Genomic DNA, 17,101 nt, shown 5'->3' with positions numbered 1-17,101 from the left:
CCAACCCAACAGAGCCCGTTTCTCTGCAGAGGAAACCAGGCCCAGGCGCAGGGCCTGCAGCAGGGCTGGCAGGGAGCATGGGCAGAATCCCCAGGCATGCCCTTCCGACGGTGGCTCACGGCCCCTAGCCACTCTGGTGAGAAGTGAAGCCTGGGCCGTGGGTCACGCTGGGGCAGAGGTCTCAAAATCGGGACCCGGGCTTCAGGAGCTTGGAGACGGCTCAGCGAGGTGGTGGGAGGCTGGCCCAGGACGCAGGGTGCCCACCTTCAAGGCCAGGCCATCCCCATGGCACAGGGTCAGACCCTGGAGTCTCCCACCCTGTGGCTGCTTTGCCGTCTGCCCCGCCTCTCTGAGCCGCTGTCTCCTCAGCCCGGGGAACCTCCAGGGGACACACGGGAGCCCCGTAGGGTCCTTGAGGCCTGAGCCTGCACTCCTGGCAGTGAAGAGGGTGGCAGAGCAGCAGCTCGTCTGGAAGGCGGGGAAGCCGGCTTTCCGTGCGGCGATTACTCCAGGCCACGCCTCCAGGGCAGCATGGCCAGCACCCTGTGGAGGGCGACCCTCCTGTCCCATGGCCCCAAGCAGGTAGCAAGCAGCAAGAGCTCCAGTGTGGATTTCAGCTCCTTGGAAGGAGCCAGCCTTTGGCTCCACTGTGTGGTTGAGGCTGTGGTGCTTACCACAGTCCCTGTAGGCAGGAAGCTCCCTGTCACTGGAGGGATGCAAGTGGCAGCCTACCCTCAAGAGGGTAGCTGTTAGGGGGGCGTTGATGGGAGCTCCGTGACTGTCACATCTCAACTCTTAGTGCAGAGAAAAGCCGTAGTGGTGACAGCACAAGGCAGGCTGACTGGCGCCCTCCGTCTGTCCTGAGCAGGACCCCACCTCTCCCTCCGCTCCTTCCTTGGGGAAGATTAGCCCCTTCCAAGGGACAGCTGTGTGTTCCAGACGCAACTGCTAGGCGCCCGTCTTTAGACTTGGCCCCTCATTTTCTCCAGCCCTGCCTAAGGGAGGTACTGCTGTTCCAAATGTCCAGATGAGAAAACTGAGGCCCAAGAGGGTAGGTAACGTGATACAGTCACCAGGACCAAAGAGCAGACACCCCTGAAGGTGGGGCTGGGGGACTGGAGCCCCAGGATCCCCACTGCACCCTGCACCCCCAGACCCTCCCCTCCCGCCGGCAGCCTCCCCTCTGGAGGTTCTTGTACTCCTTGGGCCCAGGGCACAGGTCAGCCTGGGGAGACTTGGTGTGAGGCTGGAAACCCTCTCCAGGCCGGGAGATAGTGTCCAGGGAGCGCTCCTTTGAGGCTCGCAGAGGAGCCCAGGGAGGAAGGGCAGCCCGCTCGGCCTGCGGCTTTATCTTCTGCAGAATTAAATCCTTGATTAACCCTTATCTTCCCAGCAGGCACTATCTCCGCCTTGGCGCCAAGTGTCCAGACACGCGTACAAGATGATTGATTTCTTAAAGATACGCGTGCCTCTCCGATACTTCATTTATTGTCTAAATATTTTCGCTAGCGTTCCAGCGGGCCCCTTATCGAGCTCAGTTGATGGGCCCAGCTCTCTCCCCCGCGTACATCCCACCCCAGACCATCCCGTCGCCCGCCAGGCAGCTTGTCTTTGCTGTTTGAAGGAAGAAGTGGGAGAGGGGCAACTCTGGGGTGTGGCAGCACTTTCCCACAATCACCCTGCGCCTAGGCCGCCTTCAGAGCAGAGGGGAGGCACGGTGGCATCCTCACACATGCCAGGCCTTGGGGATGGAACAGAGGAAAAGACATAGTCCTCAGAGCCTGCCAGGAGTCAAGAGTTGGTTCGCTGTGGGACCTCAAGATACCCCAGGATGCAACTAGGGCCTTCGCTGGAAACCCAGGGGCTGGAGGCCCAGCAGTGTAAAACTTGTACTCAGATGCAGAAGAAATGTTCAGGATGGGTGGTGAGTGGATATGTAGATGGGTAAGAGGATGATGAGTGGAGGATAAGTAGAGGGATGGATGGATAGGTGGACAGGCAGATGGTAGACAGATGACCTGGATGGTAGAATGATGGGCAGAGGTGGATGGAAGGGTGTTGGTGGATGGATGGGAGGGTGAGTGGATACCGGCTAGATAACTGGATGGATGCGTGTACAGGCAGATAGATGTTAGACAGAAGGTTAAGTGTTGGATGTATGGGCAGAAGGTGGATGGATAATAGAGGAAGGATAGTAGATGGACGAGGATGGATGGAAGGGTGAGTGGACACTGGATGGATACATGGATGGATGCGTGTACAGGTAGATGTCAGATGGAAGGTTGAGTGCCGGGTGAATGGGTAGGTGGATGGTGGATGGATGAGTGGGTAGTGGATGGATAAATGGAAGGTGGATGGACAAGTGAAGAATGGACAGGTGGGTGAATCTGTGGGCAGGTAGAAGATGGGTGGATGGGTGGGTGAGTGGATGGATAGGTAGGTATGTAAATATGTGAAAGGGTAAATGGATGGTGGATGGATGAATGAACAAGCAGGCCTACACTAACCTGGCCCATCCATCTATCTGTCCAGCTGCCCTCCCAGAGCTCATCCACTTTATCTGCAAGGCCACCATGACGTCAGTGAGAGGCAGGAGGGACCCTCTGGAGGAGCAACAGGTCTGGGCAGGCAGCCCCAGCCCATGAGGCTGACATGAGGTCAGCTGGCTCCATGTAGACGGGGCTGGGCCTTCAAGCTCCACAGGCTCTGAGCGGCTCTCCCCACAGGACCTCCCCCAAAGGCTGTCATCAGTGGTCATGGCCAGGCAGAGCCCAACTTTCAGCAAGATGAGCCCTGGCCAGAGGGTGGGGTGCTGCAGCGCACCAGACCAAGGCCCTCCTGGTGAGGCCCCTCTTCCTGCGGTTGCCATAGGGAATGATCCCTAAGGGAAGATGCCCAGCCTGGGCATGGCACACGGTGGGTCCCTTGTGCTTCTCTTGCCTGACACACCTGAGCCGCCCCCTGGGTGGGGATGCCTCTGGCAATGGTGAGTGGGACAGACTGACAAGACAGGGGTGCAGGCCTGATCAGAGCCCACCACAGCCTGCGCCCCTGACTTACCGTGAGCCTGCCCGTGGTGCCCTAGGAGGCCTTCCACAGGCCGCCTGGCTCCCTGAGCCAGGACCCCACCACCCCTGGATGCTACTTCACGGACGCAAGGCAGGTTTGGGAACAGCCTGAGATATGGCTGTCACAGCGGATGCGGTAGAGATAGGGTTTCTGATGGTTATCAGTGGGCACAGAACCCAGACACTGACCTCTTTGTTGGGGGAACAAGGAGGGTTCTCAGATGCACCCAGAGAATTTAAAGGGGCCGCCCGCTATGCTGGGGCAGGAAGGGACCAAGCAACCCCCAGGGCTAAGGCAGGGTGGGGAACCGAGCTTCTTGCTCACTCTGGACCTAGCCTGTCCAGAGTGAGCTAGACCCAAGCTCAGCAGTGAGCCTGGGATGCCCAAGGAGGGGAGGTAGCCGGTCTCTGATGGTTTTGGCAGAAGGGCCAGGCTCACACCCTGCTGACCACAGGACCTTCAACCACCAGAGAAAAGGGCTCTGTCCCAAGGCTGCCTGGAATTAGGGTGGGGGCAGAGGGGGAGAAGAAAAGATAGAATAGAGCAGCTCGAACCATGTCCACCCCTTCACAGCAGGGAGGGCAGAGACTGAAATCTGTCCTCACCGCCCAGGGCTGGGTCGGGGGCAGGCTGCAGCTCCCAGGACAGGGTGGGTGGAGGCGTGCTCCCTTCCCTGGAACTGTGCCGGGGTGCTGGTGCCTGCACCCCTAGGGTCCAAGTGCAGGAGGGGAGGCCAGGGCTGGTGGGCTCAGCCTTGCCCATGTAAGTGGGGGCGAGGCTCCCCCAGAGTATTAAGGGCCAAGGGAATGAGGGGAAAGGGTCCTAACCCTGGATCTCCTGGCCCCTCTCCCTCTTGGGATTCAGGCATGGGGTCCCCACGTCCCCTGCCCCTCGCCCACCCTCACGGGCGCCCAGCCAATCCAGGGCAGCCACCAGGCAAGGGGCCACTCCTGGCAGGAGGCACAGAGCCCCCAGGAACATGGCGCTGCCTCCTGCCCTCCGCGTGGACGGACGTGGAGAATCGGGGGTTCTGCAGCGTCAGCAGGGCTGTGCTTTTATCATGCCGCGAACACGCCGCTCCCGGGAGTGATAAGCACTAAACCGACCGGGAGGCTGTCAGTCTCAGTTTGAGGGTTTAGAAATATTGGGACGAATAATTAGATTTCATATCGTTACCGCAGCACCCATCGGAGGATCAGGCAGATTAATTTTTTTCTCCCTCCTCCACTCATTAATATTCATTAGAGACTCGGAGAGGCCCCCACCTCCGCGAGCTGCTGGCCCAAGTCGGGCCAGCCAGGATGCAGGAGCTGCCGGCCACTCGCTGCTGCGCCCGCTCCGCTTTGGCCCCAGCCTGTCCCCAGCTATGGGCGGCAAAAACCTCCCAGCGGGGAGATCCCCAGCTCTGCGGCTGGCCCTCAAAAGCCAACTCCTTGGTGGAGCCCGTCGCCTCCAATTGACATCTGGCAGTTGATGGCCTGGTGGCCTCCTGGGCCTGGAGGCACAAGGGTGGCCCTGCTCCCGTTCTTCACTTGCCAGGCAGGTGTTGTCCAAAGTGAGGGTGGGCTCCACACCAATGGTGACTGCCCGGTGCCCCAGGGGAAACCAAGTCACAGAGAGGGATGTAACCCACCCCGAGAGCAGGCGGCAGCACAAGGTCGGTCGAGGGGGCATGCAGGCTCTGGGCATCGCCCTTTCTGCAGAGATGCTGGGGCCCAGGCAGGTGGGCATGGTGCTGGCCAGCTCCACTCCTGTGACCCACCGGCCGACTATTACAACTGAGCTGTGCAGCTGGTCCGCTGGCTGAGCTGCCCGAGTCTACCACAGGATGAGGGCAAGGTGCAGAGGGGTGCGGTGAGGCTGCTGTGCATTGAGGGCCAGTGCCCTCCCAAGTCTCCCAGTCAGGGAGTCTGGACTGCACCCCGGTACCCAGCTCTGGAGCCCACATGGTCCCTGCAAGCAAAGCCTAGTAAAGCCATGGGACCAGGCATGGTGGTGCCCACAACCCATCAGAGGACCGCCCCCCACCAAGTGCTACTTGCCCCAGACATCCCACCACATAGCATCCTGGCCAACTGCTACAGGTGCCCCAGGGTGCACAAACGTCCCCGTCCAGGGGGCAGCAGATAACATGGTCTTACAGTTAGCTCAACAGTTTGCACACGGCACCCAGGGGCTGAGCTTGGCCGCCCCACTGGAGAGGAGCAGTCCAGAACCCACCCAGCCCTGGGGCTGCAGCCTGACGGGTGGCAGTGGTCACCCCAACCTCCTGGGGCCAAGCAGGGCGAGCTCTGTACTGCACTGCTCCCCGCTGGGCGCTTCAAAGGCCGGACTCTCAGGCCAGGCCACTGGGGGAGTGAGCTGCCCCCCTTCCCTTCCCTCACCTGTGAGGTAGGAGGAGGGTGCTACCAGCAAGGTGGGGGCGGGGGCTGACCACGCTCAGGGAGCCGCAGGGAGGCTAGGTGCTCAGCCAGCAAGGCAGGAGGATGTCTTGCTGCCCAGGGACCTCGTGGGGCTGCTGGGCCCAGGAAGAGGTCCCTCACATGTCCGTCACCTGCCGGCCCCAGGATGGACCGGACAGAGGTGTGCCGGCATGCCCCGGGGCTGGGAGGGAGGACAGGGACAATGCCACCTCCTCCAGGCCAGTCACCTGCTCACTCCGGGGGCTTATGCACCAGGAGCCTGCGCCTGGGGTAGCAGCCCACTCGGGAGGGGGCAGCTGGAGTGAATGGAGGTCTCGCTGTGCAACCTTGGTGAGCTGCTCGACCTCTCTAGGCCTCAGCTCCCCAGTGAACCCAGCGCCTGACCCGTGGAAGGCGCTGGCTCCCTGCGGAGTGCCTGTTGCCAGCACGGTGCTTGGCACACCCATGGGGTGGACTCTCGGGCTTCTGCCCACGTGGTCCCTGGGGACGCTCCTGGCCTACATCTCTCTCTGCTGTGTCTGGGAGCATGACTGAGTGCTTGTTGACCCCTCTTCCTGCCCCCCAGAGCCCGGCCCTGACCCTGCTGCTGGAGGACGAGGCCTGCTGGCTGAGGACGCTGCCCCGGCCCCTGGCCGAGGCCGAGGCCAACGCGGAGATCTACCGGAAGGGTTGGTATCCTGGCGCTTCCCTCACAGCTTCCGGAGGAGGGGGGTCGTGCTCTTCCTGGGGCAGCCCTTAAAGGCAAACCAGCCTGTCTGGGCCACTGCTGCCATGCCCCCATCAATGTCAGTCTGGGGCTGGACAGGCGTGTGCCCAGGCATGGGGGAGCAGCCCCCCAGTGAGGCCAGGACTGCCCTCAGGACCTCTGGGAGACCATCAGGGCAGCAGAGGAACCAGGCCTGGTGGGCTGCCGGGTCTGGCAGGGGCCGGCGGGTCCATGTGGGGCCTCTGTTGTGAGGACAAGGAAAGCACTTGCCTACATGCCCCTCCTGTGCCGTCCAGGAGTGGCCCTCGAGGGAGGGGGGCAGGTTGGGTCCTCGGCACCCCTGGTCCTGGTCCTGCCTGCCTGGCTCTCCCCAGACCAGCCTTCCCAGTGTGTGACAACCTGGGCGTCAAGGCAGGGGACTTCCCATTACAGATGGAGGCTCTGGTCCCAGGGTGGGTGGGGGGACAGGCTCGTGACAAGTTCTACACCCGAGCAAGGGCCATCCACCACAGCGTGGCCACTTGGAAGGGCCGTGTGCCTGCTGACCACAGGAAACCCACCTCCTTCCCTGACAGGGGGCTCCACTTTGGTAGAATGTTCTGGGGGCGTCCCCTTCACCATCACCTGAGTACAATGAATTAAGTGTCCTGGGGGCAAGAGGGGACCAGGCTGGGCTGCTGCTCCAACATCCACCCGAGCCCCTCCCCATGTGGGGTCCCCAGGAGCACCCAGGGACCTGAGCTTTCCCTCTGCCCTGTGCTGACCCCTTGGACCTGGCTAACGTGGCCACATGTACCCCTCTCCAGAGGACCCCACCCCTCCTCCCTACTTGAGGGTACCCTTAAGGGCCCAGAGAGCACTGGAGGGCCCGGGTTGGCAGCAGGTGACCAGCTAGGAGCCTGGACACCCGACTGGGAAACGGCCTGGTTAGCAGGGCGCATCTGCCCGGGTAGGACAAGGGTCCCTGGGGCGCTGAATGCTCTCATAAGGTGGCCTGGGGCCTTGCCTCTTAGGGAAGGCAGGCTCCTGGCAGCCTCTGAGCTGGACCGAGTCCTGTTAGCCGAGGCTGCCCCCTGCAGGCCGCTGCAGAAACAGCCGTGCCGGCCAAGCTGTGAGGCCTTCCTCCGGGCTGCTCGACTCCCCTCTCCTGGAAAAGGGCCCTCCCACTCAGGCTCGCGCAAGGAGGCCCAAAGAGCAGGCACACCCTGGGGGACCACTCAGGAGCCCCAAGGAGGCAGGGGGCACCATGGAAACCAGCTGGCCACAGCTGCCCACCTGGTGTGGCTTCTCTCTGGCCCCTATGCCCGGCTGCGGAACCGAGGTGTCCAGATGGGGCCGTGCAGAGGCGCTCAGGAGGATAAAATTGGGGCGGTGGAGAGAGGTCTTTGCAGAGGCACAGCCGTCGTGGCCTGGAGCTGCCAGCCGCCACATCACAGCTGCCCTCCCCCGCAGATGAAGCCCTCTGGTGCAGGCTCACCAGGCCGGTGCCTGCAGGTGGACAGCTGAAAGTGCTTCTGGTGGCCAAGCCCCCCAGCAACCCCAGCTGCCCTGTGAAGAAGGAGCCGGTGGAGCCCGAGAGCCCAGCCCCCTCCCACCCCGACATCCAGCTCCTGCCCCAGCAGGCTGGCATGGCGTCCATCCTCGCAACTGCGGTCGTCAACAGTGAGTAACCCACTGCCACCCGCCCCCCTCTAGACTGCAAGGGGTGCCCAGCTTAAGATCTGCAGGGACCAGTCTCCTGGTCTGTTAGCTGACCAGAGGGCATGTGTTCCGGGGGCCTGACAGTGGGGTTCGGGGAGAGCCCCAGGATGCAGCCCATGGGTGAGGGGGCTTTTCACCTGGCGAGTCTGGCACACAAAGATTCTGTAGCCCCTACCTGGCCAGCAATCGGAGCAGCCTCATGGGGCTGGGGTGGGGTCTCAGATGCACCCACCCTGGAGGCCCAGCAGCAGCCCTGCCCTCACCCATTACATGCTGGCCCCCCCCCGCCCCCTGCCTCCCAGTTGCGAGGGACACAGCTGTCCCCTAGGACAAAGCCACCGATAAGACCAGCTAGAACAGAGGGACCCTTCCCACAACCAGCAGAGGGTCTGGACTTGCTTATTCCTCAAATCCTTGTTTGATGTCCACGCCAGACCAAGTAGTGGGGGCCCTGCCTGTGTTGAGGGAACCACCACCACTCCCAAGGCAGAGGCAGGTGGCCACAGGCAGATTCACAATGGGAGAAAAGCAGTGACGTGGGCACTGGCCGGGGCTGCCTCAGTCGGGGTGCCTGGGAGACCCGCAGACCAGGGAGGGCAGCCAGGCAGATGGCCCAGCAAGACCTTGGCCAGAGTGAGACCCCGAGGGTGGTCCCATGTGAGGGCTGAGGTCCCTCCTGAGAGATGACTGCAGCAGAGGGCTTTCAGGCAGCAGCGTCTGTGCAGTCGCCAAGTCGGGTCCAGCTTGGCTCTCAACTGCATAGCTGTTAGGCCTTCTTAAGGTTAAATGTGACGGTGGCCTGCAGCTATAGAGGTGCTGAGGAGGAAGCTGGAGAAGAGCGGGAGCCCGAAGGCCTGCTGGGGGAGGAGGCAGCAGCGCGGCCATGCACTGTCCGTCCATCACAGGCAGGGAGGAGGGCCCAGCCAGCAGCCTGTTGGGCACTAAGTGGACACGTGCTGGGACTCCGGGTGTGGTCAGAGTGGGGAGCTCTGGGTGGGATGAGGCCCCAGGGAGAGACAGGATCTGCGGGCACTGGAACAGACACCATGACCCAAACAGTTGCAGCCAAGTGAGGCGGGTGTCACCAGAGGGGAGGGGGACAAGCACAGGCAGGAGGCCGGTGCCCAGAGCCTGGGTGGAGGGACTGTACTGGACAGGGCAAGGCGACTGCTCCAGGGAAAACGGGTCCTGCAGGGGCTCAGGCGGTGGTGAGTACAGAGGGGTCTTATCTAAACAAAGTTTCAGGGAAGAGGGAGGCTGAATGGAAGGGTCTCTAAGGGGCCAGGATGGCCACTGCACCAGGGCAGGAAATGGCATCCGATGCCCAGCAGAGCCTGTCTCCCCTCTGTGTTCAAGGCGGGGCTTGCCAGGAGCCCCAGTGCTGGAGGACTTCCTCTTGAGCCAGCCCAGAGGCAGTCTCTCTGGGCCTCAGTTTCCCTCCCCTTGAGTTTGATGTTTCATCTGTGAGACCATGGTGGGCTTGCTATCGAGTTTACACCAACCCCACCCCAGCCTCAAGTGGGTCTCCAGCTGGTGGTCTAGAAAGGCCCTCAGACCCTGAGCTCCAAAGTCAATCAGACCCAGTTTAATTCCTGAGACCCCAGCACTGGGAGCCTCTGTTTTCTCACCTGTGAGAGGAGTGGAGCTAATGCCTGTCTCGAGGCTTCTGTCCAGGTCACGGGGCTGCGTCCAGCCAGGACTCGGGTCACCCTGGGTCAGTGGGGCCGTGACCATCCTCGCTGTTTCAGGGCTAGGACTCACCTGAGGCTCCAAGGTTCCCACCCCCTCCCCGTGCCACAGCCAGTCCCCCGTCCCCCAGCACTGAGCTTGCAGATACCAAAAGCCCACTGCTGGCCCTAGAGATCTGGATCCCAGCTCCAGGCCTCCGCTGGTAAGAGAACAGAGCTGCCCTGAGGCCCCCAAATAAAAGGGAACTTGAAAACCAGTGGTAACACAGTGGGAAGGTTGGGGCCAGAAAAACTGCAGATACTGGGCATGAGGGGATGACCTCACCCCACAGACAGGTACTAAATTCCTTAGAGCAGGGCTCCCCACCCTCTGGGATCTAACACCTGATGATGTGAGATGCAGCTGATGTTAACAGTAGAAATAAAGTGCACAATAAATGTAATGCATTTGAATTATCCCAAAACCACCCCCACTCCACCCCTGTCTGTGGAAAAACTGTCTTCTATGAAGCTGGCCCCTGGTGCCAAACAGGTTGGGGAGCGCTGGTTTAAAGGAGGCGGAAGGTGGGAACTTGGCAGCATCCATGGGCGGTGGAGAGGCAGCCACTGCTTAAGTAACTGCCAGCCAGCAGGGAGAGGAACACATCCTAACCTACCGAAGTTAAAACCCCAAGATGGGGTCCCAGGCTCCACTCCACATCAAGGTTGGGACACAGAACAAAGCATCCCCCTCCCTGGGTTCAGCCACAGAGCAGGGCAGAAACGATAGGACGCTCCTTAAGGATCTCTGGGAACCTGAGGGCTGCTGAAGCGCCCATCAGAGAAATCCTCACCAGTTGGCAGGTCCACCCCCACAGGCCACACTCCATAAACCAAAAACGCAGAGGCAGCCCACATGGGTAAGTGTGGTGAGTCAGCAAAGTCTGACCAGTAACACATGGAGCCATCAGGTTGGGGGTGTATTTGACTCGGACATTCTTCATCCCCCGCAGCTCCTGGCCTCCACCCGCCCCCAGCACTTGGGGACACTGCACCTGGATGCCCACCCGTCTCCTCCTCCACGGGCACCCGGCTCCAGGCCATCTCCCATGTCCCATCATCCCTACCAACCATACTTCCGTGGGCACTCCCAAGACCCCAGCGTCTCCTTACGGGGCTCACTGTTGGAAAGCAGTGCAGGGGCCATCCTGGGGGACCCCATCCACGTGTCCCCATGGCATTCTGGAGATCCACAGAAAGGGGACACAGCTTCATCAAGGGACACCTGAGAAGGCACAGCCCAGGTCACAGGGCTTGCTCCCCCGAGCTGGAGGATCCCACGGCACAGCCCTCATGTTGCAGAGGGCCATGCCTGCCCTGGGTGGGAGGTGGCCACACTGCTGCCGGGGCACCCCCTCAGGCTGGGCCCGACTCTCCCCTGCCTTCTCGTCCCCTCAGAAGACGTCTTTCCCTGCAAAGACTGTGGCATCTGGTACCGTAGCGAGCGGAACCTGCAAGCCCACCTCCTCTACTACTGTGCCAGCCGCCAGGGTGCCGGCTCCCCTGCCGTGGCCACCTCGGATGAGAAACCCAAGGAGACCTACCCCAACGAGCGGGTCTGCCCCTTCCCCCAGTGCCGCAAAAGCTGCCCCAGCGCCAGCTCCCTGGAGATCCACATGCGTAGCCATAGTGGTGAGCACCCCCCTCCAACACCATGTCCTCCCACCCAGGCTCACGGTGCCTGTCCTAGGGTTGCATGTCAGCCATGGGTGTGTCTGGGTGGTCCTCTTTGCCACTCCCTGATGCCTCCCACGGGCCCCAGGGTCCTGGGAGGCAGAGATTAGGGGTCTTTGGCCAGTGAGGCTCCCTCACCAGACCTGTGTTCCAGGAGAGCGCCCCTTCGTGTGTCTCATCTGCCTGTCTGCCTTCACCACCAAGGCCAACTGTGAGCGGCACCTCAAGGTGCACACAGACACGCTGACCGGTAAGCAGGGGGGGCTGCAGGCCGTGCTCGGGGTTGGTGGGGCCCAGCTGCCCAGGGCGCTGACTCCACGCCTTCTGCAGGAGTCTGCCACAGCTGCGGCTTCATCTCCACCACGAGGGACATCCTCTACAGCCACCTGGTGACCAACCACATGGTCTGCCAGCCAGGCGCTAAGGCTGAGATCTATTCCCCAGGCACAGGCCACCTCACTGCCAAGCTCCCCGCAGGTGAGCCCCTGGGAACCAGGAAGAGGGGTGGCGATTTCAGACTTGGTTCTGTACCACGTCTGCCTAGCCCCGTTCTCCCTTCCCACCCTCCCCGCCTCAGGTCTGCCCCAAGCAGGTCCTGCTCCAGCCCTGACAGGTGGCCCCTGGGCTCTCCCCACAGACAGTCTGGCCGCCTTCCAGCAGCACGCGGCACTGCACAGCCCCCTGGCCTCTGCCGACCTAGGCCTGGCGCCCGCCCCCTCGCCAGGAGTGGACAGGAAGGCCCTGGCCGAGGCTACCAACGGAGAGGCTAGAGCGGGTCCCCAGAACGGGGGCGGCGGCGAGCCCCCAGCGGCCCCCAGGAGCATCAAGGTGGAGGCAGCGGAGGAGCCCGAGGCAGAGCCAGGGCCCCTCGCCCCTTCACGAACGCCGTCACCACCCAGCCCTGGCCCCGCGCGGGTGAAAGCGGAGCTGTCCAGCCCTACGCCCGGCTCCAGCCCGGGGCCCAGCGCACTGTTCCTGCCGCACCTGCCCGCGGCGCCACCGGCCTCCGAGATCCTGGCCAAGATGTCCGAGCTGGTGCACAGCCGACTGCAAGCGGGTGCGGGGGTGGGCGCGCCGGCAGGCCTCTTCGCGGGGGCCCCCAAGGGCGCCACGTGCTTCGAGTGCGACATCACCTTCAACAACGTGAACAACTTCTACGTGCACAAGCGCCTCTACTGCTCTGGCCGCCGGCCGCCCGACGACACGCCCCCAGCCCGCCGGCCCAAGGCGGCCCCCGCCCCGCCTCGCGTGCCCCCTGCCCCGCCATCCGCGGAGGCCGAGGCGCCGCGCTCGTCGCCGGGTCCCGGGGCACGCGAGGACGAGGCGGGGAGCGCGGCCACGCCCGAGGCAGAGGCTGACGCGAGCGGCCGGGGCAGCGAGGGCAGCCCTAGCCCGGGCAGCGGGGCGGATGAGGACGACGACCCCCGCCGGACGCTGTGCGAGGCCTGCAACATCCGCTTCAGCCGCCACGAGACCTACACAGTGCACAAGCGTTACTACTGCGCCTCGCGCCACGATCCGCCGCCACGCCGCCCAGCTCCAGCCGGGACACCTGCGCCCCCGGCGCCGCCAGTGCGCACGCGCAGGCGCCGCAAGCTCTATGAGTTGCACGCGGCCGGGCCCGCCCCGCCCCTAGCCGGACCTGCCCCGCCCCTGGCCGGACCTGCCCCTCCCTCCGCGCCAGGCCCCGCCCCTACACCACCCGGCCCCGCCCCCACACCGCCCGCATCGCCGCGGCCCGGAAGCGGAAGTGGAGGCGGAAGTGGCCCGGACGCGTCCGAAGGCCCTATCGACCTAAGTAAGAAGCCGCGACGCCAGGCTTCAGCAGCCACCCCGGGCCCTGCGCCTGGCCTGGCGACCCTGGCCGATTACCACGAGTGCACGGCTTGCCGCGTGAGCTTCCACAGCCTCGAGGCCTACCTGGCGCACAAAAAGTTCTCGTGCCCCGCCGCCCCGCGCCGCCTGCGTGCGGCCCCCGAGGACCCGCCTGCCGTCGTCTGCCCCTACTGCCCCCCGAACGGCGTGGTGCGCGGCGACCTCATCGAGCACTTCCGCTTGGCGCACGGCCTGCTGCTAGGCAAGCCCCTAGTCGGCCCCGGCGCGGAGGCCCGGACGCCCTCGCCCGCCGCTCCCCGCGATGGCCTCAATGGCCAGGACCTGCAGGAGCCTCCTGCCAGCAGCCCCCGGCCCGGCCCGCCCCCAGCCGCGTCCCCGGAGGCGGTGCCGGCGCCCCCTTCGCATTCGGACAAGGGTGTGCAGACCCCCAGTCAGGGAGCGCCGGCCCCCGTGCCCAACGGCAACCACAGGTACTGCCGCCTGTGCAACATCAGGTTCAGCAGCCTGTCCACCTTCATCGCCCACAAAAAGTATTACTGCTCCTCCCACGCGGCCGAGCACGTGAAGTGAGCGCCCGGCTGCTGCTGCCCTGCGGGGGCCCGGGAAATCACGCACAGGCCTCGGCAGAGGGGCTGCAGGGGGCAGCGCCCGCCTGGACCTTGGCACTTAATAAAGAAGTTCAGTTTGCTGAGCACAGTGGTGGAGCAGCCTAGTTCTCTGTGAGCAGAGGGCCCTATTGGGTGGGCGCACATAGGGCCAGCACCACACCTGAGTACACACGGGCCATTGCAGGCCAGAATCACATGGGTAGTGGCCTTAAGAGCTGGATCTCACCCAGGGTCGGGCCTGATGGCACTGCTCCAGGCCCCTGGGGCACGGGGAGAGCGGGTGCTGGCCTTCCTGGCCCACTGCTGCCCTCCAGGATCCAGCCAGAAGCTCTCGTTTGGGCACCAGATGCCAAAGAGAAGAGCTTCATCCTGGCCAGCTCACAGCTCTTACACCTGCTCAGTGCTGATTGCTGGATGCCACCTGTCCAGTCACAGGCCACTGAGGCATCCAGGGATGGGAGCACCTTGCTTGCCAAGGCTGATGGGGGCAGAAGGGAGATGGGCAGCCGACTCCCTGAGCCCACAGTGCTCCATGAGAGGAGCCAGCTCTTGGACTGGGGGCAGCAGGCACCTGTGGGGGCTGCAGTGGGCACGAGGTTGGGGCCACCCCACTCCCAGTCTCCTGCTGGTGCTGTGGGGGCTGCATGCACCATGGCTGACCATGACCTGGCCCAAACCCAAGCAAGGAATCCGGCTGTGGTTTTGGCACTTGGCAGCTGGGTGTCTGTGCACTTCTTCCATCCTGGTGTCCCTTGATTTGAGGTACACAATGTCTTTCAAATACAACATACCTGGCAGCCTACTGCAAAAAAGAAAAAAGTGAGGCCTGACCTTTGGCCTGTTCTCCAAATATCTGAAAGGCTTCCTGCCACATACCCAGACTCACTCTCCTGTCCAAGGCAAGTTCCATCCCACCCAGTTGTCGGTGGAAGGCTGAGGAGTCTGTGTCAGGACAAGAAGAGTCCCCTCCCGCTTGTTCTTGGCTGACCCTAAGTACCAGGGTGTGACCAGACTTGCTGGTCAGGGCCCCCGGGGAGCCAACTAGCTTCCTGGTAGATGACCCCCTTGTGAAGACCATCCCACCCCTGCCCTCCCAGGGTGGGGAAGGGGAGGCCCAGCACCTTATTTGCACAGACTTTGAGGCTCTGCCTCTGAGTGGGACCACGTGAGGCAGAGGCAGTTAAACCTCAGGCAGGGTGAATGTCCCTGTGTGCTGATGAGCACAGATGCTCAAAGCGGGAGGATGGGGTCAGCGTCCTCCACCCTCCCACCCCTCACTGCACGAGTGGAAGACAGCACCACTCGGAAAAGGGCCTCAGGGTCCACGCCCACAGATTGAGTGTGGTACGCTGCAGGATCCTGGAGCCCCTCCTGAGGGCCCAGAGCCGACCTCCAACTCCTGCCCCAGGCCTGAACTGCTGACCAGGCCAAGCTCTCTGCCCAGCCAAGGTCCCCAGTGCTGGGTCCACTCACCCTCCTAGGACCCCCCATTGCCCACACCCTGCCTCGAGCCACCCCCATCTCCCTGAGAACTTGCCACCACCGTCACAGCCGCCATGCAGGGACACCAATCTCCAGGAGCCATGATGCTCCCGAACAACCCCCAACTGTGAGGGCTCAGGGCCACCCCCTCCACCCCATTCACAGCTCTCCATTCACTCTCATGGGCAGGCACGTGAGTTCCCATGACCCTACCTCTCTCCAGCCCAGCCATGCCCCTTGGCCCCACCTGTGCACCTACTACGTGGTCCTCAAGGGGGCCCTGACTCATCCAAGACTGAACTCTCGCCCCTGCGTCTTCTTTCCACACCTGCGCATGCACAGACCTGCAGCGGCACCCTCATCTACTCACACCTCACTGTCGAACCAACTGTGATTCCACCAAGCCCACCTCTGCCCGTTCTGGCCCCCAGGTCGCCTCGGTTCTCCGCCAGCCACCAATTCCAAACATTTCAGCTGCTAGGGACGGGTGCCTCCAGCCATAACCCCATCTAATGGACTGGCCACTGCCCCAGCCAGCGCCCACCGCCCTTCACTGCCAGGACGAGCGGCTGGGAGACCAGATGGCGGCACGCCCGGCTTCAGGCCTTCGGGGCTCATGCTGCACAGAGGTAGCCTCCAGGCCATCCCCCAAAGCCCTGCTCACGCTGCTCCAACCCCTCCTCACCATCTGCTCCTGTCATTCGGCTTAGAGACCTTCCCTGACCCTGCATCCTAACACCTGGTCCTCTCCCCAGAAGGGCGGTCACTCTTGGGATCTGGTTTTATTTTCTTACCTCTTTCCCCCGCCCCCACTGGCCTCACCTGCCTTGACCACTGCCTCCTGGGCACCTGGCCTCAGGGAGGAGCACATGATCAGACCAGCTGGGGGAGTGAAAGGACCGGAAGGGAAAACAGCACGCCCCCCCACCTCACAGCCTCCACAAAGCCAGCCTTGCCTGTCCATCCCCTGCTCTCCCACCTTTGGCCACCCCTCCACACTCAGCCAGTTCCACCTCCGGAGGCCAGACTGACCAGACGACACTGCACACACGGTACCCACAGCGTGTGGTCCAGGTTCAAGGCCACAGGCCACCCGCAGCTCCTAACTGGGCCGCCCACCCAGAGTCGTGTGTGCCAGCCTCACCCAGGTCGTTGCTCTCCACAGCCCTGAGCACCCCGGGGCCAGTGCTGGCTGCACACCTCTGGGGACAGCCTGGCCCCAGGAATCACTGCATGTGGACGTTCCTGGCACCAGGGGTCAGCAGCGACTCATTTACGTGGGCCAGCAGGCCAGGTGACAGGAGCTCCGCTGGCCTGGCTGCCCCATCTCCTGAGGGGTGGGCTGCGGCGGCGGGTCCCAGCACAAAGGGAACGGAGAACAGGCAGCGCACAGCTCACGGCCCCAAGTCTGGAGCTGCACGGTCCCCACAGAAGGGGAAGCAGCTACAGAGGGGACCGGCCAGCACGGGAGCAGCCCTGAGGGTTTGGCCCTGCGTGTCAGGGTGCATGGGAGAAGGTGGGGTCCCCAGGCAGAGCCCCAGCAGTGTCCTTGGAGGCACAGCCTCATCCCCACCGCTGTCCTCACAGGAGGACGGCCAGCCATACTCAAGCTTGTGCGGGGAACCCTGTCTGTAGCTTAGTGCACACACGGCCGCCATCCACAACCAGGCTTCCCCCGCCCCCTGCCCAGCCTCGCTCGCCGGCCTGCCCTTGCCTGGCTCACACTGGCAGCAGCCGAGACCCTGGGCCTCCCAGCCGCCCCACGGACCACTTAGGAAGGAGTTTCTCTGGAACAGCTCCTAGTTCCCGAGAGCACTCTTCTCTGGGACGGCCATATCCCATCACCCAAGCCGGTGGAGCCCCTGACTGGCTGAA

General features: G+C 63.2%; 1 protein-coding gene across 1 annotated transcript in view; it reads left to right on the top strand.

The window, feature by feature from the left end:
- Positions 1–14,556, top strand: part of ZFPM1 (zinc finger protein, FOG family member 1) — a 61,513-nt gene extending 46,957 nt beyond the window's left edge. The window contains exons 5-10 of the mRNA XM_040253709.1: positions 6,058–6,160; positions 7,651–7,860; positions 11,025–11,258; positions 11,455–11,550; positions 11,631–11,777; positions 11,938–14,556. Coding sequence (XP_040109643.1) covers positions 6,058–6,160; positions 7,651–7,860; positions 11,025–11,258; positions 11,455–11,550; positions 11,631–11,777; positions 11,938–13,706 — 2,559 coding nt within the window. The 3' untranslated portion in view covers positions 13,707–14,556. The remainder of the gene's footprint in view (positions 1–6,057; positions 6,161–7,650; positions 7,861–11,024; positions 11,259–11,454; positions 11,551–11,630; positions 11,778–11,937) is intronic.
- Positions 14,557–17,101: the final 2,545 nt, after the last annotated feature.

The sequence above is a fragment of the Oryx dammah genome, unplaced genomic scaffold (genome assembly GCF_014754425.2).
Source record: "Oryx dammah isolate SB20612 unplaced genomic scaffold, SCBI_Odam_1.1 HiC_scaffold_13, whole genome shotgun sequence".
NCBI classification, from domain to species: Eukaryota; Metazoa; Chordata; class Mammalia; order Artiodactyla; family Bovidae; genus Oryx; species Oryx dammah.
This window is presented reverse-complemented; position numbering and strand designations above follow the sequence as displayed.